This window comes from Pogona vitticeps, chromosome 5 (assembly GCF_051106095.1).
Source record: "Pogona vitticeps strain Pit_001003342236 chromosome 5, PviZW2.1, whole genome shotgun sequence".
Taxonomy (NCBI): Eukaryota; Metazoa; Chordata; class Lepidosauria; order Squamata; family Agamidae; genus Pogona; species Pogona vitticeps.
Window position 1 is genome coordinate 152329599 of NC_135787.1, and position 23574 is coordinate 152353172.

The 23574-nt window shown below is 39.6% G+C and overlaps 1 protein-coding gene across 2 annotated transcripts in view; it reads left to right on the plus strand.

The window, feature by feature from the left end:
- LRRIQ1 (leucine rich repeats and IQ motif containing 1) overlaps nt 1-23574 on the plus strand; it is a 131092-nt gene that overhangs the window by 95480 nt on the left and 12038 nt on the right. For both annotated transcript variants that reach the window (XM_020777759.3, XM_020777766.3), the window contains exons 24-25: nt 13968-14097; nt 18081-18141. In XM_020777759.3, coding sequence (XP_020633418.3) covers nt 13968-14097; nt 18081-18141 — 191 coding nt within the window. The remainder of the gene's footprint in view (nt 1-13967; nt 14098-18080; nt 18142-23574) is intronic.

Below are 23574 nucleotides of genomic sequence, written 5' to 3' on the forward strand. Positions count from 1 at the left end.
AAAGGAGTATGAAGGCACTTTGGCATGTTTTGAGGAGCTACAGACTATCTTTACCACATCTCCTAAAATAAATTTAAAATATGGATTATAAAAGTTTTCTAGTTTAAAAATAAAACAAAATGGGTATGAGAGTCAGGGGACCAGGTTCAGTCCAACAAGGTCTGGGGTGAACCCTGACATCTGGAGATCATCCACTCTTAATTTAAATTAACTAGATAGTTCAAATATACTAGAGAACTCTAGTTAGTTTAAAAGCAGAAATTGATGCTTCAGATTTCTATCTAGCAATCACTCTAGAAAAACAACCCCGCCATGAATCTAAGACTCAGGTATACCCGTGTAATATAGTATTATTACATAGGTATATTAGCATCATTGAACATTATGTCATGCCTGTAAACCATTTCCCAGGATTATTGATAAGATTTATGTGTGGCAGATTATCATGTTATTCTGAGGTAGAAGAAGGAGTCATAAAATTATTGTGAATGGGTTGCTCTTTCTGCTCTTTTCCAGATATCTCACTCTTTACTGCTTTCACACTGAGCTATGCAATATTTAACCTCCAGGTCATATTAAGAAGTACAATAGCTTACTTGGGTGACCACAATTTTGTATGCTATCCTAAAAATTTAATTCTTTAAAGCTTTGGTCAACAGATTGCCATGGGTGACAGATTCTCTTTGAATCTGACTTTTGGGATTAGGCGTGCAGCTACATTACATACCTAAATAAGGAGCACTTTTACCAGCATTTGTGAATAGAAACAAATCTGTCTCTTTAGACAGAAGAATCACCCATGCTCCGTAATACCAGAGATAGGAAATTGCCTGAATATGAAAGTAAACTAAGCACATTGGCTTCCTACTCATAAATGCAATGTAAGAGAAACACAAGACTTAAAATAGAAACATTTTAGTTTGCAGCTAGATCCTGGTCATATGAGTTAATTTATTGCTGGTGGGTTTTTTTAAAATGTTGATTTAATAAAATATAACACCAAGAATATTAAGAGTTGCCTAGGTTCTGCATTGTCATTGGAAGAAAATTGATATATATATTTGAAAAATTATGTGAGAGGACCTGAGTTTCATATTTTTAGATGAAATTAGGTTTTATCTGTATTAGTGCTTTCATATCATATCAAAAGGCAAATAGAGATTTTATGGCTACTGTTAACTATAATGTGTTGACCTTAATAACTAGACTTCCTAAACTATAACACAATCAAATTCATATCATAATACTGTATACTCTGAAAACACTTATAAATCTTCAAAATCTAATTTTAATTTAGAGAGGATTCAGTAAAACGTTAATCCAAAAACTAGCTAGTGGAAACTGCAAGAAATGCATTTGCTGTTATTTTCAAAACTCTGTAACAAACTACATGTAATTAGCCTTATAACAGTATTGGTTAATACGACAGCACTGTGTACATCTGAAAAACCTAAGATCTCTGCCTTAGAATGTGATGAAAGGTATTTTTTTAGACTTCCAAGACAAAAAAAGGAATCGTTTACTCAGGTATCACAGCCCTATAGCTTTGTTTCTTATTATCTCATGTGAGCTCACACAACTGAGCCCTCCACATTGAAATATTTTCTCATTCTAAAGAATTAATGGCTCTCCACCAGTCCTTTAACATGTAAACTGAGTAGGTTACTTGTGTCCAGTACATCCAAAAAAGAACCAGGATAAAATAAACATAAGGAGTTAGATATCTTGGAAAAAATCTGTCATGGGTTTGGGTTAATCATCTCCAGAAGAAATTCAACTTGATGCCTGAAATGTAAGACTTCTTGGAGAATGTAGCAAAGCCTGAGGCAGTGTTGATCTGAAGCAGTGCTCTCCATGGGTCAGAGCTGCTTTGCGGCAGAGTGCAAACCCAGTTCACAATAGCACGGCTCTGAAAAGTTGTAAGACAGCGGGGCTCTTGTGGAGCACATGCTGGAGCTTCAGTTACAGACTTGAAACTGTCCATCTTATCAGTGTTTAAAATACAATTGTTAAATAAAATCTGTGTCCAATTTTCTGTGGCCTAGTTAGCAAATATAGACATGGCAGGTAGGTGGCTAGGTAGATGGTGGACAGATGAACAAAACAGTAATAGAGTTTTGTCACCAGGTTGAAAGTCAGGTAACAAAATAATGAAACATTAGAGCTGAAAGTATAATATAGAATTGGACTTACAGTAAATGTTACTTCAACAGTAGTCATATATTTTCACCCATCAGTGCAGAAATGTGATGTACCTAATGAAACTGGAAGGATGAATTGGTTAATTATTTTTAATCTTATGAAATTTAGCCTTTAAATTAAATACCTAAGAAACTTGACCCCTGCTGCTCCTTCCTATGTTATACCTTAATGCAAAGAAGTACTTCTTTCTTTGAAAATATATGAGGTTATGTGCAGATAACCTAAGTTTCCATGGGCATATGAATTTACTAGTTCTTATTCCCCCTTAAATGTAGGTAGACATGCAGGCCACAAACTGTATTGGATTAATTAAAGATACTGCTTACATTTAGTATTTTTTCACATTGCATATTAATATATTAGATTCCATTAACACTCCTGCATCTGTTAACTTAAAATTCTGACATTGTTTTTCTGATATATGAAAGAAATATTTGTCATTGTCCTGTCAGCTGCTAGAAGGAACAATAATAAGTGGTAAGATTCAGATCGGTTAGGTCAGTTTATCTGTCGTAATATATTAGCATCCACTGAGGATATCAACTGTCACATATTCATTCACACTGAGATTAAGGCTGCAAGCTAGTGCACATTAGCAAAGGAGTAATGCCCGTCATATTTAATTTGATTACAATTCAACACACATAAATAGGAGCCGACTATAAGTTACTTCATCATGTTGGTTGTAATTTGTATAATAAGTTCATTTTTTCCAAAACTCCTTGAAATTCTCTCTATCCCACATTGTCAATAAAATAAATGACATATATGTCACTTCTTGTATTAAAATCACTTATTCACATTCCCAGCTCAAGGCCATCTTCATGCAGAATGTGATTCTTTTTCCTGTTAGGGGTCAAAGAAAACCTTTCACAAGATCACACGCTGAAGTTTCGGTTGCATAGCTAAAATTGATTATCTTATCAATGTTTAAAATACACCTTTTAAATAAAATCTGTACCCAAATTTCTACTCTGATTGTGATTAGAAAAAAGTTCTCTGAAAGGCAAATAGGGTGCATCTATTCACCTCCACCCTACTAGCCTTCTTAAATCCTTCTAAGGATGCCTTCCTTTATCCTACATTGTCCTAAGAATGTTTTGCTCCAGTAGTCACCATGGAGAGCCCTCATCTGCACTCATTTTCTTGGCCAAAAAGAGGCAGGGGGAACCACACACATCCCATGTTCTTCTTCATAATCTGAAATTTAGCATTTTTCCATACCCCACACAGAATGTTCAGATGGAAAGAAAGGAAGAATATTGACATATACATACTTCATAAAGAAGTCATTTAGAGGAATAGATCCTTGAGTGCTGAACCATTTCAAATCCTTTTTATCTGACCAGTCAATGACCTGATGACTATTTCCTGCCCTTAAACAAGGTTGTGACCCAGAGTGCAAATGACAGATAATTTTAGTAACAAGTTCAATTGAAAATAGGTTTGGTTGACAGAATGAGGTGTGGGGGTGATCTGAAACTAGAAGAATGTGGAAAAATAGAGTGTAAAGGAAGAAAAAGTATTATAGTAGTTGAAATAATAATACTTTCAGATGCATTATATTTCTTTTCATTCCATTGTCCTAGTTGCATCTCTCTTTACAGCTGCTAAAGGCTAAGAAACGTCCTTTTTAAAATATTTCTAGTCATGTTTGTAAGTTTTTGATTTTTATTTAAAGTCAATTGTGAAAATTCAGTCTAGACATCTGAGGGCCAAGTTAATCCAGATGTAATTCACATTATTAGAAAATAATGTGAATTACTTTTTCAAAAATTAAAAAGTGTGTTTCTCCTCATCCACTCAGGATCCCAGTTTGGGAAGAGAGGCTTTGTTATTTTGCAGCTCTTGTGGTCCTAGTCTTGAGCTACAGGTATATGTGTATTGAAGAAAAATTCCCATTTGAACACATGATATTTTTAAAGCAAACAGCAAATGCATTATAATCTGGGTCCAACTTTGGGGAAACTGGTTAAGAGAAACACAGTTTCTCTTAAGTTTTCCCTTAACTGCTAATTGTAATGATGGCATCCCATCTAGTTTGGCCCTAGATATACATATTTGAGCAAAAAAAATTTGGAGGTCACTCGTTCATATAGTTGCCATAAGTTGGGAGTCGATTTTACAGCACGTAACAACAACAACTGGTTTACTATAGATGAGATACCTCAAAGTATATAGTAACTATTTTGTATTTATTTATACATTTATACCCAGCCTTTCCACTGAAAGATAGTACACAAGGCAGCTTACAAACTTGGAAAAAAATATAAATAGATAAAAATCACATTTGGCCTAAAAAACTATAAAATGATATAAACCCTCTGCATGTAAAAACCTTAAAAATCATTATTGAATGTTAGTGCAGAAAACTGATAAAGAAGGGTTACAAACGAAACTTTCCCTTAGCAACTAGACATGTCACAGATGCTGTAGGGCTGTGATGGTGAACCTTTTTGAGCCCGAGTGCCCAAACTGCAACACAAAAGCAACTTTTTTATTTCAAACTGCCAATATTGCAATTAAAACCTGAATGTTGAGGTTTTAGCTTAGGAAAAACAACAGCTCCTGCACTGCAAGGGTTAAATGCTTGTGTTTCTCCTCCCCCCCAAGGGTGGTATTAAAAAAATACTTAGTCGTCCTCCAATCCCCCATTGGGCTAGACTGGTAATGGTCGCCATTGCACCCCTCTGCTGCACCAGCAGAGGGGAGTGCCAAAATCCAGGATCGGAGGATGGGTGAGTATTTCTCGATGGCAGCTTATGGCTCGTGTGCCCACAGAGGTGGCTCTGTGTGCCACCTGTGGCACACGTGCCATAGGTTTGCCATCCCTGCTGTAGGGGTTCTTACCTGCTCTGCATGAAGCAGTGGATAGGTGCAGTAAGTGTTTTGATTTGCATTGGTGATTGCCAAAATTTACCCATCTTTCCATTCAGTAGTGACTAAACACAACTAGGCTTGTCATCTTCAACAACAAATATCAGTTTAGTTTACAAAACACATATGGTTGGTAGACTATCACCTGACTAAAGTCTGTTTAGGTATTCTAAATTAAAGGAGACTGAGCATTTAAGATGTGGGGTGAACTAGCCACATCCTTCTCTTCTTTCATTCCCATCACCTTCAACAAGTGGTAGGCAGCTCTCTCTGTCTGTGGGGCTCTCTGTGCCGAACTGTGGAGAGAAAGTCATTTCCACATGTAGAAGGTGGCATTACTATTCAGGCATTACTGATACAGAAGAAATGAACACATGAGAAGGGAGTGCTCTTATACACACATGACTCCTTTGTTGCTTAGATCACACAACTATTCTCCAAGAACACACAGCTTAGATTTTTCCAAGAGTGAGAGCAAAAAACACAGGAAATCTGTTCTTGGCCCATGGAGACCCTCCATGTAAACAAAAATTTGTCTTCATATTGATAATTGAGTGATCTAAGCCAGTGGTCCCCAACCTTGGGCCTCCAGATGTTCTTGGACTTCAACTCCCAGAAATCCTGGCCAGCAGAGGTGGTGGTGAAGGCTTCTGGGAGTTGCAGTCCAAGAACATCTGGAGGCCCAAGGTTGGGGACCACTGATCTAATTATTGTAAGCCGCCCAGAGACCTCTGGGTAGTTTGGGCGGCATATAAATTGAATAAATAAATAAATAAATAAATAAATAAACTGGGGGGAGGGAGGGAAAGAAAATTCCATAATCACATGTACAGATCTCCTGTATGGGTAATGCATGTATAGGGCTCACATTAATGATGGAGGGGTCAAGAAAGTATGCCCATCTGACATATTTAGAATTCTTCAACTTAGTATGCCTGAAGAGGGCTCATGCCCACCATATGTTAGAGGGTGCATGTCAGGAGTGGCTCCAGTATGAATCATGTTGACTATATCCTTATTTCCACAGGATGCAATACTGAATCTTTTCACAAAGTTGGATCAATTATGTTTTTTAATTCAGAAGGAAAACTGAAGAGTATTGAAATACAAATATCCCTTTTATTGCCTGCATTAGCAGCTAAAATACTTTTGGATGAGAAGATTCTGATATGGTAGCACTTGAACAAGAGTATTTTTTTGATTTTGTAATGTAATGGACATGAAAGTTCTATCCTGCAGATGAGAACTAAAATATTATAAAGAATTAATAAAATCCAAAAAAGGCTGTTCCTCTGTGAAAACATTTTTAATATTGAACACACTTTTATTACTTTCCTCCTTTTTATTATCAATAACACTGTGGATCAGACATATAGTATAACTCCTTTTGATGATGTGAAACATTATTTTAAACAAAACACTAAAAAGGGTAGAAAATTGAATTGGAACTGTGATGTTCTTAAATAAAAGGAACAAAGTCCTGTATCTTTTACACTTTCCACCTAATCTGCACAAATATAAAATAAGTACACTAGATTTAGAAACTTTTATGAGAAATTGTAACCATGGTTGCACATGATTTAGACATTTAATAATGGGACTGTTTAGCTATATGACCCTATGGCATTCCTCCAATAAGGGTTAGAGTGCCTGGTGCTGCAGTGGCATGTCACATAGAGTGTTACAGGTAAAGTACGTTCTTTGATTGGATTCCTCTTATTTGAAATATTAACATGGGCACTATGCAAATATTCCACTAATTGTGTGTAAGATATTAGACAGTTTGTCCCTGAGCAATTTTTTTGCTTGTCTTGATAGTCTGAAGACTGTGTTTCTTCATACCCAAGGAAGAGAAAACTGGCAAACTCAGCTTTGATGCACCCATTCATTGGTTCAGAGATGGGAGGACGGGAAGAATATCTGATAGAGCATCCTGCTACCCTGTATAACTGATGCTATTATCAAGCCCTGTTCAGGCATTTTATGTAAGGTTTAACTAAATTCCAGAAATAGGATTTGTGTACAGACCCATTTCTTGACTTCAGTTGTTCCTGGTAGATTAAGTCAACTCTCAGTAACCACTCCCATAAAAAAAGAAGAATCTCCACAATGTAATTCTTCTTTTTGACCTTCCTTACTATAACCCCAAAGGTAGATACAAGTGTATCATCCAAATATTTGTGTTGCAGCTGTGCAGAATTATGAACAGTAATAATAGTAAAGCTGCTTTTCTTCAGTTTACTACCGAACAGCCAATCATAGTAAAGATATATTTCTTACCATGGGAAGGCATTCAGATAGTACAAGATTATTCTAAGTTGTCAGTTGTATCAAAGTGAAAACAAACGATTTTTGTAAGAATGCATATATGTAGGAAAATCAATGAGGAATCAAGAGAATATATAATTTATACTATCAGGAAAGGTTTCTGATTTAACCTACAGATGACCTGGCTTTGTTTGTTCAGATGACAGCTCTAAAAGTGTACAGGGAATATCCCCTTGTAATACAATGATTTGCCGCAAGCCCTGACCTCACGGACTGTCAGGGAGCAGGTCTGAATTGGCCCTTTCTCTGATATCGTGACACTGCTTCTGTTGCCTCGATTATGACCTCTGATTGAAAAATACCCCTGGGACCTCTATATAATAAGCATGACTCCTGACTCTTAGCCAGGTCTGCTTTTTTAGATTTTTTTTGGCCTGTCCTAGTAGTTGGGCTATGTGTGTTAAATTTACTTGAGCTGTCACGGTCCTCTGCAACTTTGGTGAGCTCTTTGAAACTATTTTTGTCATGCATTTGGCAAATGGAAAAAAAAATTATGCAGTCATTTAACAGATAAACAGCTTTTTTATTAGGCTTCAAAATAATATATGCACAATTGGTAACATAAATATGTTATATATTTTTACTTCTCTCTTTTTTCAATTAATTTCATAGATTGACAGCTCCTTAAAACTGGAGCTGCCTAAGTATCTCAAGCAACATCAGGCACAAACTGCTGCACATCTTCCCATCCTCTGTGATGCCAGTCAAATTGTCCAGTTTACTGAACTGTCCATGCTAATGCCTGGAGTGCACTGTAATTAACCCTAAGTAGTAAATGTAAGGATTTTAGTTGTTCTGTTACTCATGCGTTATTGAACTTTGTATTTTAAAACAACACTTTTTCACTACTATTTTCCATTATGATTTTTATGCCTTTTTAATATCACATGTTCAATAGCCAATATATATGATCCTGTTTTCTTCTCTCTTTTGTTTGTCCAGTACACTGCAAGGGACTGTCAGTATGAAAGTGCTGTTCAATGGGTCTTATTATGTTTTGCAGGATACCACTAATATACCCAGTCCCTCTTCTCTCTGGAGAGTTCCTTATAAGTAGCACTTCTGTGTTTTATCCAGTACCAAAGAAATTTTACTATCTGTGGAGATTTTCACCGATCATTATGTTTTGTTGTGTTATACATCATACAGTTAGCATAGGAGGATCACTGGCTACTTCAGACATTTATTCCTAGCCTTTTAAACCATAGTTTAGCAAGCTAAGAGCTAGCATCAGGTTCATGTTATACCCCTTTATCTCTTTCCTTAGCTCATTCCTTTGTCTGTTGGCTTCAGCATGCTAATTTTAATATTTTTTTCCATTATTTCTGAAATTGTAGTCCTTTACCAGTCAGTGGTTTTGCACAAGGTAGCCATGCTAGTCTATTTCACCAAAAAAAAAAGAAAAGAAAAGAAAAGAAAGAAAGAAAAAGAAAAGAAGTTATTAAAATAAAAGCTGTTTCTGTAGTTTTAAGACTATTACCTAGTGGTTATACTCCCATGGGTCTTCAACCCACTTATTCAATATGATCTTTCATAGAATTTCCAAGCAATGTGATGAGATAGTGTTAAAATGATTTGACTGTTACTTAAATGGCTGATAGAGTGGAGGAAAACATTCTGTAGAGTGCACTGACAGATTTTATGCATGACGAATTCAGAATTCCAGGCAGTATTTCTGCTGGTGTGAATGTACTGGTTTAGTATGCTTATTTGAACACTGGGACACATCCAGTTTTGTAAGGTTATATTTATTTGTTTATTAAATCACTCCCTAAATCTGCTTAATATGGCAGGTGGTATATGGCCACACTTGATTAACATGTTTTTGGCTCTAAAATCTGCTACAAATGCAAATAGTTGGTTAGACTGGTGTTCACAACATGAATACTGCAAGATACGTGCTTTTGGTGAGTCTAGATTCCCCCTTCACAATATTGACGTCGACCACCATGTCTATGATGGTTTATGAGTTTCTCTAAAATGAATACCGCGGGAATCAGTTCCACAATCTATCAAGGATACATGAAACCACAGATATGAGGGAACTTTATATACAGCATATAAGGGGGCAGGACAAAGGGGGGCACAAGGAGGCAGGGCAAACCACACAATAGGCACCCTTGTATGTTGTACGTAGGGCTGCAGCAAACCACGGATAAGTGAAACCGTGGAGATGGAGCCCACGGATATGGGGGATCCTACTGTACTACTTTCTCCATCTGAGTTTTGTCAATGTGATTCTTTGTCTCTGTTCAGAAAATTCTACAATCAGATCTGTCTATTTGTTATAGTCAGATATTGTTACAATATCTGCTTGATGCCTTTAATTGAAACATCTCAATTTAACAACGAGAACAACAAAAAACCAACTGAAATTAAGTTAACAGACCTTCTTTAACTTCTCCTCCCTACCTTACATTTAACAGCCAACTATCCTATCATGGATTATTGTGTGTTTCCCTTCAGCAGGCCTTCTTTCGTGTAACTGGTCAGGTACTGGTTGTGAAATCAGGTGTCCAACTAATCACATGAAAGCCAGCACCTCCCAGAGAAAGCAGCTGCATTATTAAATAAGCATTATTGCAACAACTAGTTCATCACTGTTTTATTGGGAGATTCCTGATTCATTACCCAAAATGGTCAGCTGATCAGCTATAAGTTAGGAAATAGCTGATAGCAGACATTACTCTGTTTGTTATTCTGTTAATAGAAGAGCTAGTTATATTTTCCAAATCATCTTAACCGCTGCATTAATAGAAGTATCATTTCCAAATCCCGCAAGGTGCTAGTCCCTCTCTATTCACCACTGATTAGGCCACACCTTGAGTATTGTGTCCAGTTCTGGACACCACACTTCAAGAAGGATGCTGACAAACTGGAACAAATTCAGAGGAGGGCAACAAGGATGATCCAGGGGTAGAAATTAAGCCCTACGAGGAAAGATTGAAAGAATTGGGCATGTTCAGCCTTGAGAAAAGAAGACTGAGGGGAGATATAATAGCACTTTTCAAATACTTGCAAGGCCGTCATACAGAAAAGGGGCAGTATATGTTCTCAATCATCCTAGAGTTCAGGACATGCAACAATGAGCTCAAGTTACAGGAAGTCAGATTTTGGGTGCATATCAGGAAAAACTTCCTAACTGTTAGAGCAGTATAACAGTGGAACCAACTACGAGAAGCGGTGAGTACACCAACACTGGAGGCACTCAAGAGAAATTCAGAAAACCACCTGGCAGATATCCTTTGATTTGTATTCCTGCATTGAGCAGGGGGTTGGACTTGATGGCCTTGTAGGCCCCTTCCAACTTCACTTTTCTATGATTCTATGATTAATACAAAACAAGCAGAGTTTGGGTTGCTGATGGTAAGAGAAAATGACTAGAAGAAACTGGGAGTATGAAGAAACTACTTTCTCATTGCTCTTCAGAATCAGAGTTGATAGGAAAGGTTACTTTCTCATGTCATAATGCACCACAAGGAGCAAGTGCTTCTGTAGATCCCCTTGATAATGCAGAGATTTTAGGAAGCAGGTGCCAGAGATATTGCTTGCTTATATACAGTGATCCAAACTTAAAATATAAAAAATGAGGAATGTATTTGGAAGTTCATTCCAACATTTTATACGATGTGTTTTTGCACATCACAGAATCAGCTACAGGATGGTGGGTCTTTTGGACTGAAAAGAGAAGAAATAAATGCTCCTCCCTCCTGTATACACATATAGTATCACATGTTCCAGTCTGAATTTCTTCATTCTCACTTGACTCCTACCAGGTGGTGTGAGATAAAAAAAAGTAACATTTTGAGTGTCTCCTGCATTTCTGAAGCAATGTCTGTACAGGAGATTACCTCACTTCTGTCTGGTGCTGTATTTGCTTCACACATGTTCAGATGTGATGGTCTTTTCCCGTCTCAGCCTTCTGTATTACAGAACCATCCTTTTATGTACATAAACTGAGTTTGGCCAGAAATTGGTCTCTGCACCAACACTTCCCTATCCCACTTTTTTAAAAACATTACTGCACATAGTTGTTCAATTGCAACAGTTTTAAAATAAGTAATACTGTCAACTATCATTTAATCCCTGTATCCCAGCCTGTTCCAATATAGAGCCTATAGAAAGTAAAAATGGTACAACACAAAGCAAAAGCATGTAGTAGACCAAATCTAATGTTAGTCTTATTTGGAAGAGGCTCATTGAGATGAACTTTAATCACAGCTGGAAATAGGCACAAACCTCAAAAATCGTGCTTTGTGATGGTTCGTGTTTAGCGGCAAACCACCATGAACCAATTGGAAAACTAAACCAGTTTGTAGTTTTGTTTCGGTTTGTGCCCGGTGCTAGTGGGCCCACCTGCTCCTGTCATACCACCACTGCTGCACTGCCAGACTGTCACCACACTGCTATCGCCACCACACCATGATCAGCAGGTCAGGCATCTGCACAGAAGCAGTGCCCAGGACCCTTGAAAGGAAGCTGGTTGCTGCCTTCTGCACAGGTGGCCACCTCCCAGTTGATCAGAGTGATCAGCTGGAGGTTGGGTTCTTGAGCATAGGCAGGGTCAAGGTCCTTGTCATTGTGCAGCCACACCACCACTGCCACCACTGTGACAGCAGCACAACAACTAGGAGCCTGGAGCCTGCCTCTGCTCAGGCACCTGATCAGTTGGAAGCCAGGGGCATGCACAGAAAGCACTGACCAACTTCCCTTCCAGGAGCCTGGGCACTGCTTTTGAGAAGGTACCAGAACCCCTGCTGATTGTCGTGATCAACCTGGGGTACATTAGGGTACATGCACGCAGGCAGCATTTAGGCTCCTGATAGAGAAGTTTTGATGCATGTGCCTGCCTCTGTGCATAGACCCTGATCAGCTGGTCTGCGGGTGCATGCACAGGGGCAGAAGGCCCAAATCTTGGAAGAGAAGCTGACCTACTTTCTCTGATGATTGCAGCAGCAGCAAAAGTGGGAGCAGCAGCAGAGGCAGCAGGATCAGGCATGGAGACAATGGGGGCAATGGGAAGGAGGCAGGTGGGCATTGGTTTTGCCAAAGGGAAATAAAGCACCAAAGGGGAAAAGTTCAGCTTTCCTGGGTCAAAAACCAAACCACAAACCAACCTGATTTGTCAGTTTTTCTGGTTTGCAGTTTGGTTCACACCCACCTCTAGTCACAGCTAACACATTCTATTGCTTTAAATGGGTCTAATTTACATAGGATTAACATTGGATTTAGCCCAGTGGAAAAGCAAGTGGTAGGGTAAACTCCTGAGATCCAGAAAGAATGAAATAAAATGCAGGAGATTGGAAGCACAGTTGGAGAAAAGTTGGGTGAAAGGGCTGACTGGATATGCTGAGTGCTCCCCAAGAGGGGAGGCCATGATGAACTAAGGCTGCCATGATGAACTAGACTGCTAAAAACTTTTTAAAAAGGTTCCTTCCTGGAGAAAGGATTGAACAACTAATTATTTAGTGCCACCTTTAAAAGGGGATCTGCCCTCATAAAAGATGCATGGGTCTGCAACATCTGGTTAATGTCTCTAAACAATCATAGAAGCCTGCCTTTATTTGATTATTTACTTAATTGTGTCTTGTTGCCACTCTTCTACAGATCCATCACAATACTAAGAGTCTTTTTCTAACATCCCTACCCGATTCACAAAATGCTCACAAACTGTCTGTTTCGATATGGAGGTACATTACACAAATATATAGTGTGGTGCAAAGTATAACAAAACCAAACTAAGTGGAAATCCACATGGGCATTTGTCCCGCTGTTTGGTGTGCTGGTGGGTTGGGTCAGGCTGCATTTTTTTCTGGTGTACACATGTGGTCATCACTGAAGTGGGCCATTTCTTTCCCAAACTGCATCTTTTTTAACCCCTGCCAGGGGGTTGGCTACTCTGGTATTGGATGGAGGGGTCCAGTTATCTGTTCCCAGTGAGTGTGGTTGCTTGGAATGGGCTAAAATGGAGCTTTGCAGCTCCTTCCAGTGGCAGTTTCCAGTATTCTGAAGTGGCTTTTTTTTTTCATTATTTGCCTGTCTGTGCATTGCCGATCACAATGGTGGCTGTAGGCAGTTTCTTCCTCAGTGATACAAGACAGGCAAAGAAAAAAAATAATTTAAACAAAGTGATTCATCACATTAGTGTTGATCTAGCAGGCGTAAAAAATATTTTCACTTCCCCTGACCTTCCACAGCCGATCAGGGGAAGTGCTTAACGGACAATAAATCAGGCTACAAAGCAAAGTGTGCAAAGGATCATTTACTGCTCGGATAGGAGGAATGCACCATATGGCACATTGCTGCTGATCCTGACCTCAACCTACATTTCATACCCCAATCCAGTCTGCACCAAAATGACCAGTCTGGACAAGCCCTAAGAAGGAAATTACAGGTTCTAATTCATTCTCTTTTTTCCTAACCCTATCTACATTTAGCAAGCAGCCCTTCAGAGTCCAGTGAGTCTTACAGCTCCATTAATTGTAGTTTGTTTTATGTCTCCTCTAGATAGTTTTTGCACATGATTAGAGTCCTATAATAAATGTGTATTTCATACATAGGTAAAGAAGGAGATTATTCTCACACTGATACATCAGCAGAAAACCTGGAAAGAAGCAGAGAACGTACATACCAATGGCTTCATACACAGGTTTGGGATTATGAAGGACCTAGTCCCCAAAATGAAAAACGGTGAGATCATTTGCCTTTAAATTAGATTTTTGGATTGTTTTACTACATCATGTAACATGAAACCCATCTTAATTGTCCTAAACCAAATATGCCCTTTTTTGCCAAGGGCCACTTTGCCAAGTTTCAAACATACTCCCATTGAGAATTAATGTAATAAATTTGACATCTCATTCTGCCACAAAACGTTGTGAATTGCTGTGACATGCTAGCATTGCAATACCTCATCATAATATCCTCAAATATAGTTTTCTGTCAGGAATCCAAATAGCTTTATTGATGAAAAATGTGTTGTTCCTATACTGCTCTAAAGTATTTTTCAATAGCTAACCAGATATACTAAAAAAATAAAAAATAAAAAATGGAAATGCTAAAATCTAGAAGTTGGTGCATTTTAACCAGGCATGAGCTACACAAAGAGTGGAAACAGAAAAGAAAAGAGTAGCACCTTGGAAAAACAAACAAAAACATGAAGGACTCTAGGAAAGCAGAGGTGTATATTGTTTCCAAAGGTCAGCATGATTTTGAGTAATCTTTCAACTTCCTTTATTGTTTGGCTGATAGCACCTTCAATATCTAAACAAGTAGATTCACATTTACAAACAGATGGAAAAGTTCCTTTAAGGAGATATATGTGATTATGCAGGTTACACATTGCACCCACCCCCAGTGAGCTGGATACTTATTTTACCAACCTTGAAAGGATGGAAGGCTGTGAACCTTGAGCTGGCTACCTGGGATTGTACCCCAAGTTGTGAGCAGACTTTGATTGCAGTACAGCAGTTTAACCACTGCCCCATGAGGCCCCTCAAAGCTTCAGTTATAATAGAGATGGCAGAGCCATGTAATATACAGTCATGCCCCGCTTAACGATTGCCCCGCATTACAATGAATCCGCTTTACGATGATGTTTTTGCGATTGCAAAATGATGGTTTAAATGGGGGAATTTCGCTTAGCGATGATCGGTTCCCTGCTTCGGGAACCGATTTTCGCTTTATGACGATCAAAAACAGCTGATCGTCGGGTTTTCAAAATGGCCAACGGGTGCTTAAAATGGCTCCCCGTTGTGCTTATGGACAGATTCCTCACTACACAGGCACCGAAAATGGCCACCGTATGGAGGATCTTCGCTAGACGGTGAGTTTTCAGCCCATTGGAACGCACTGAACAGTTTTCAATACATTTCAGTGGGCTTTTTAATTTCGTTTTACGATGTTTTCGCTTAACAGCGATTTTCCTGGAATGGATTATCGTCATTAAGTGAGGCACCACTGTACTGTGCACACAAGGTTCTTCCTAGGCCCACCATCCCTAATTTGTGACCCATTCATGTGGAGAACAAGGATTAAATAGATGTAGTTCTAAATATTGTTTAACACTTTTGAATAATGAATCAAAAAGTTGTGCATGTGAAGTATTTTGGAAAAGTTGATAAAGAAGAAATCCTCGTTCAGCGAGGATTCCAGGTGCCGGCAGCCATTTTCGCGCCTTCGCTAAGCGAGGGCAGGGCGCGAAAACGGCTGCCGGCAGCCATTTCCGGGCTTCCGGTGGCCATTTTGGAACCGCCAATCAGCTGTTCGGCGGCTCCAAAATGGCTGCCGCAATACCCGATCTTCGCAATGCGGGTTTTCCCCATTGCGAAGATCAGGTATGTTTCCGTATAGCGATCCCGAAAAAGGGATCGCTATACGGAAACATCGCTATACGGTGCACTCGTTAAGCGAGGCACCACTGTATCTGATTTAACAAGTGTCAAATGTTAGTAGTTTATAATTATCAGATACAGTGGTGCCTCGCTTAACGAGTGCACCGTATAGCGATGTTTCCATATAGCGATCCCTTTTTCGGGATCGCTATACGGAAACATACCCGATCTTCGCAATGGGGAAAACCCGCATTGCGAAGATCGGGTATTGCGGCAGCCATTTTGGAGCCGCCGAACAGCTGATTGGCGGTTCCAAAATGGCCACCGGAAGCCCGGAAATGGCTGCCGGCAGCCGTTTTCGCGCCCTGCCCTCGCTTAGCGAAGGCGCGAAAATGGCTGCCGGCACCTGGAATCCTCGCTGAACGGGTAAGTAACAAAGGTATTGGAACGCATTAAACGAAGTTTAATGCGTTTCAATACGTTTCCCCTACCCGCTTAGCGATGATTCCGTATAGCGAGGGTTAATCCGGAACGGATTAACCTCGCTATACGGGGCACCACTGTAATTATATTTTAACCTATATACAAATTCACTGTGAATATTTGCTTAGAATAGCCATTTCACATGGTTTGCAGGAACAAAGGCTATTACCCCAAACCCATTTAATTAAAGAAGGATAGTTGATTCCAAGTAGTTATGTTTATGACTGATGTATCACACAACCTGCATGAATGCCATTAAAATGATCTAGTGGTAACTGTATATTATTTACGCCTATGATCCTTAAGGCTGGGGAAACCTGGAAGTCTAAAAAATATGAGATCAACTTACAGTATATAGCCTTGTAAACTGGATTTTACATAATGATTTTTTTAAAAAGTTCAGCAGTACTTAGAAAATGCATTATTAAAATAAAAAGAACAGTAACCAGAATCTTTATTTCTGTCGGTTAGCAGCAATCCTCAAGCATTCCAACAGCTTATTTTTCAATCATTCCCTATTATTAATTTTTACTATGCCTTTAACTAGAACTAATACGCACTGAAAGTGGCTGAGATCCTAATGAATTGTTATGTGGGTTTAATTTGATTTTAGCCTATAGCGGTTAAAATAGTATGATGTAGTGGATAGAGTGATGGACTAGGGAATCAGGAGTCCTGGTTTCAAATCTCCATCCATGGAAACTCATTGGGGGTATGGATGTGTTAAAACCACTCCTTAAATATCTCATTTACCTTGAAAGCACTATTCAGTTCACTGTAAGTCAGTTCTGACTTGATAGCACATAGCTAAAAAGCTACAGTGGTGCCAAAACAAAAGTGCTACCCATAAAGCGCTTCCACCAGGTGCATTCAGTTGTGATGGGAACTGTGTGGCCAATTGCACAATTGCATTGTCCCTGTGTTCCCTTGGTGTAATGCCTGACAAAGTTATGCCTGCTTAACTTTTATGTTGTGCAGGGGTGAACAGGATTCTGACCCCCAGGATTTAACTTTTCTGCAGGCATGTGCTGAAATAATCTTTGCTTAAAGTGAGACAAAACGCCATTTATGCAACCTGAATTATTTCCAAATCTTAATTAATTTTTATGTGTGTGTGTAGTAAAATAGTACTTATTAATGTCTTTCAGAAGCTACTTCTGATTCTACTTACCTAAAGTTAATGGCAAAACACAGTTTGAAAAGATCTGAAACATTGTGGGCAAACAACAGAGTTATCTAACAAAAACCAAATTTGTTACTATGTAATCAAGTGTTTGAATAAGATTAGATAGTGATACGTGTAATTTATACTCCTTCAATAAACCAGTCAATTGGTTTATTGAGCAGTGAGTAATTACCTTATCTGTTCTAACCAAATTGTTAAAAATAATATTCTTTAAACCCATTATATAAAGTCAAAACTCTTAATGATATTAAGCTAAACATTCTTTATGACTGGTAGTTTCCAACAGTAGGTGCCTTACAGCCCAGTTGAAAACACATTTATTCAGAAATGAATCACTTTACACTTACTAATGATTAAATATGCTAAAGATTGCAGCATTATCCCAAGATCTAAGAACTGTACAACTATGTCTTCTATACCCACCTATGTCTCACAGAACATCTTTCCAACATCTTACCCCCACCCATCCACTTGCTTTTGAAACACAGAGACTTAGAAAATGAGTCCGTTGATATATGGTTTAGGTTTGCTTTTCAAAGCTGCAGCGGACATCTTCATGGGCAGACCCAAACTTATGGAGCAATTGATGTAGTGATTTAGATCCTGTATTTATTCATTCTGGTACACTTCAATATAGCACTGATTTTGCTGTATATTTTTATATTCCATAGCAAGCATTTCTTACCTGAGATAGATCCGGAAATTCTCAAAGGAGGTCAAGTTCAACTTGTGGTAAGATGTTCCTCTTAGAATTGGCATGGGGTGAGGGTCTACAATTCTATCCATTTTAACCTGGAGCTGAGTTTCGCTGAACACAGTGGGACTTGCTTCTGAGCATGCATAGGGTTGTGTTGTAAATTGTTTTTGAAAGCTGTTTTGAGGTATTTCTGTAGATTCGTAAATTCCATCAAGTTTTTCGACTACTGAACTCAAATACACCTTTATGACTTACAAATATGCATTATAAGTCACAGGCCACTGGCATTTATCAGGTGTTGGCTGTCTCCCTACATGCCCTTGCAGCATGTCTTTTTCTTACAGCAGTGTTTGTCCCTCTGCGCATGCACACACACATACATACACACACACACACACACACACACAAACAGAGAGAGAGAGAAAGGAAATCTACAGTCCCTGTTATGCTCTTAGGCCACTGACTTCCTAAGTCTACTTCCTATGATGTGCTACAGAAAGCATTCACATCATCCCACCTCCTTCTGTGCCATAGCACAATAGTGATTAGCAAAGATAGTGGAGCCAAAAAATGTGAAACTATGGCTGCTATCTGGGTCTCAATGCACTTCGTACCAATTCCAGGTAAGAAATTTCATATATAACAGTATGATAGCTGTCTCTCCTTTCAGTAAAAAGGAAGAACACATTATTCCTTCACAGGGAATCATGTCTTAAAAGAAAACTGAGAATTGCAGATATGAAACTTCAGGTGATTCTAATACATATTGCTTTTCAATATTTTTATATTTGCATTTATTTTACTATTTGTACTATTTGATTGTAAGCTGTCTTGAGCAAGGTGGATACGAATCAAGTAAATAAGTGAAATAGGAATACAAGTTTAAAATGCTCAGTACAAAAAATTCATTAGGAACAACAAAGGATCACCATGTCCTTTTGAGCACATCAAAAGAACAAAAGCACTCCAAACCTGATCAAGGAGATTGTAACACATCCTTGCAGCAATTGGGAGAAATATTCTGGACACACGGGGTAGGATCAGGAGAGGTGATCTCTGAGTTATGTAGGTTGCCATCTGTGCAAAACATTGAAAGGAAGAAAAACTACTTCCAGTTGGATTCCAGAATTGATTAATAAGCAAAGCTCTTTGCTGCAAAAGAATCTGACTCTTTCCCCAAATGTAAACCTTTACTAAGATGGGGACAGCAGCATTCTGGATTAGTTAAAGCTTCTGAATATGTGGGCAGACCTGCACAGTGCACATTCCAGAAAACATGTATTGGCCTAGCTAGGCCCATGTTCTTGAATAAGGGACAACATCTGTATAGCAAATGAAATAAGGAAAATTACTATTAGTCCACAACAAGGAATAAACATAAAATGACAATGTTAATGCATTATCCACATTTCTTAGAGGTCAGAGGTATTGCCTTAGACTTTGTTTAGAAGTTGACTGGAGAAATCAAATAGTCAATTAGAATGAACATTTATTATTTAAGTCCTGTTTCTACATAATGAAACTGGTCTTCCCTGAGACTAAACCAGCCAATTTCACTATAAATGTATAACTGGTCTTTATATATATATTTATATATACATTTAGTAAGATATACATTTAGATATATATACATTTAGTAAGATATATACATTTAGTAAGATATACATTTAGTAAGATATATATATAAATGTAAAACAACAACAACAATAACCACCTTTGAACTGCATAGCTGGAAGTGACCCTATGGATCTACATATGGAATAACTGCTCTTCCTTGAAACTGAACCAGCCAATTTCACTATAAATGTATAACTGGTCTTTATATATATTCTGTTGCGTTACGGATCCCACTCATCCTTCCAATCGCACCGGAGCACTGCTCTCTGCCCACTCGGCTGACCACTTGGCAGCTGTGCAGGGAGACTCGGAGAAGGAAGAAAGTAGTGCTCCAGGCATGATTGGAAGGACGAGTGGGATCAGCACCACAGCAGGACACGTGAGTGGATGGTCCAGATGTGGATGGGGCCGGACCTTCATTAAGTCCAGCTGCATGGGGATATTCATATTTATATATGAATACAAATACCCCCATTTTTAACTGTGATCATTATAAAGGACAAATTCAAACATCAAAATTGTGTTACATATAAATAAATGTGTTCAGAAATGTGGTACCAGCTTTTGCATTGCATGTATTGTAGAGAGATGTATACATTTAATCAACGAAAACATCAAGTTTTATAATGCAGATGTAAGATTTGCAAAGCACTTCTATTGATGTATTGCACAATGGTGGCAGTGGAAATTCTGTTACCAGTTGCACAATTGGATCATATGATTCCTTTCACAATACACCTGCATACACAGGACTTCTTCATGGCCTCTGTGAACGCACACAAATGGGTTTTACTGTGCCTGTACAGGACTCCTCGGAATATTCTAGAGCTTTAAAAGATGTGATTAGTAGGATGTTGCCCTGTGGCGCACATGCTCCACCCGCCGGTATTACCTCAGTTCCTTTTAGCCACTGCTGAAATTGGACTTCTTGCGACTTAGAGCTTGTAATTGTGATTCTTTTTGTGATTCTATGGTATCCTGATCTTTGGATTGTTTACAATTATGCTTCTGGATTACGGACTCAATCAAGTTTTTCATTTACAGATGTTCCCTGCGAGTTATATTTTTCTTTGTCATTTCCTCCCCTTTCCCCCTCCCTTCCTGCCCTTTTTATGGCCTCCTCAGTCCCTTTCAAGTGTTGCACGATGTGTGCCTGTAAAATTCCATTTACCTACAGCCAAGATTGTTGGTTGTACTGTTTGAACGAGAGTCACCAAACTCAAAATTGTCCAGAATGCAAAAAATTAATAAAACCGGCTTTAAAACTCTGACTACAATGTTTGAGGTCTCACTTGTTGGAGAAATCTTTAGCATCATCCAGTCTACCGACCAGCCCTACAATGGAACTTACCCCAGTTCCACCATCTCAATCTGTGTCTTCTATGTTGCCTCCTATCTCTCACCGAGGTCTCCTTCTAAGGCTTCCAAACCAAAATCGCCATCAGTATGAATGTCGACATCGATGTTGAAGGCTTCTTTGCTGTCAGCTAAAACCCAATCTAGTAAGAAGCTAAAGGATAAAGATAAGGTTAAACAGAAGAAAGCAAAGTGGGTTCCTAAATCACATCAATCTCGTGAACATCCGGTGGCCCGTGTTTCCCTCCCATATCCAATTCTGGAGGAGTCGTTGAGGGACATTCCAGATCGAGGCTCCATCTCTGAAGCATCCCTGTTTGGGCTCAAGCTTCAGTATCAATACCAAGCTTGTCGCCAAGTCATGGCCATTCGGAGGCGTATGTCCTATCCAGCCCGGCCTCGCCCATTCTAGCCTTGTTTCAACCGGGCTGGCAACTGTGATACATCCATCCAATTCAGAGGCACTGGTATCACAATCTCTTCCTTAGAAGAGGACAGCGAAGCGGTGTCATGTCTCTCCACCTCCACAGTACCGGGAAGTACTTTTTGTCCCACACCCATCTCGACACCATGCCTTTCCTGAATATGAAGAGCCTCTTTATGGTGTCAATCGGTATGGTGATAGCCACCAATACCAATCCCACCAATATGATCCAAGGTTTATCTCTGATTATTATGAGCTTCCAAAACACATTCAGTACGCTTATGCTCCTTCCAAATCCCTCTCAGTCGCCATCGCCACCTCCTTTTCAAAGTCGGCATCAAACCACTTTCGAGCCCACTCCAATAGTACAAAGATATAAGAAATCTTCCAATCATCATTTTTCTACTTTCTCTGCTGCTGAAGTGCCGTGTCAACATAAGACCACTCAATGCGAGACCGTTCCATCCAAACAACAATACATGGTACCGTCTGCTCTGACCTCACGACAATCTATCGCATCATCTGGTCCCTCTCAGACCATCAAGCTCTAACACCAACCCCTCTCGCTTCTGTTTCTCAGGATCGTCGGTGCTCCCCCTCCCCAGCTTTTCCATCTCAGGTGCATCTTTGGCATTGACAGCTTCTGATCAGGTTTCCTCCTCTGAATCATCCAAGGAGTCCCCGTCAAACTTATCAACCCCAGTTTCTGATGTTGCCGATATTCACCCTCCATCCCCATCTAAGGATTTCACTTCTTATGCTCAGCTGATCCTGTGCATGACCAAATATTTGGAACTGGACATTGAATAACCATCTCCCCCTAAGTCTGATCTTGTCTTCAATGACATTAATCAAGAAAAAAAAACCCTCCACTAAGTTTGGCATTCATCCCAGCAATGTTGGACCTTATCAAGGAATCTTGGGATAAATCATCGACATACTTACATATCTCGAGATGGGTGGAAAATCATTACCGCACTCACGGCACTGATACAGCATTCTTAATTAAGCATCCTTCACCAAACTCCATCATTGTGCAGTCAAACCAATCCAGAGCAGGCAATCGATCCCCAGTTACCCCTACTAATAAGGAGGGAAGGAAACTAAACGTGCTTGGGCGTCATTTATTTTCTTTGGCATCCTTCGTTATGAGGGTCTCCAACTACCAGGCTGCGATGGGGGCCTACAACAGGCAGCTGTGGAATAAGATCCTCCCTATCCTTTAAGCTGAGGAGGTCAGAACCAGTGCTCTTAACACTCATCTTGAGGCCATTACTTTAGCCAAACAGCAGCGTCTGGCAGCACATCATATGGCTGACGCTGCTTCAAAATCTCTGGCTTCTGCTATCTCCCTTAGATGGCATCCCAGACTTTTTATATGTTTCCATGGCCCACGAAAGGGTTCTCCTGCCTCCTCGCAGACAGTATCGAGGTGGATTGTTTCTGCCATTACCTTGGCTTATGACTTGGCAGGCAAATCTCCACCAGATTTGCTGAAGGCACACTCCACGAGAATGATGGCTACGTCTACGGCATGGTGGTGTTGAGGTTCCTGACATCTGTCGAGTGGCCACTTGGTCTACACCCTCAACTTTTGTGACACATTATCATCTGGATGTCAGGGCCAAGAAGGAAGCAATTTTTGGAAGGGCAGTGCCAACTTTGTTGTTGGCTTGACGGCCTTCCGTCCGGTAAGTGAGCTTGCTAGTCACCCATTTTTGTGCATTCACAGAGGCCACAAAGAAGAAAGAGAGCTTACTTACCTGTAACCATGGTTCTTCGAGTGGTCCTCTGTGAATCTACGCATCCCGCCCAGCCTCCCCGCTGTCTGTCACTTGGCGTCTTGAGCTTTGTTTGAGTCAGAGCCTTGACAGTGGCAGACATTCAGAACTGAGGTAATACCGGTGGGCGGAGCATGCGCACCACGGGGCAACGTCTTTTTAAGCTTATATTTTTAAGCTCTAGAATATTCCGAAGAGTCCTGCACAGGCACAGTAAAACCCACTTGTGTGCATTCACAGAGCACCACTCGAAGAACCATGGTTACAGGCATGTAACATTTATCAAATTT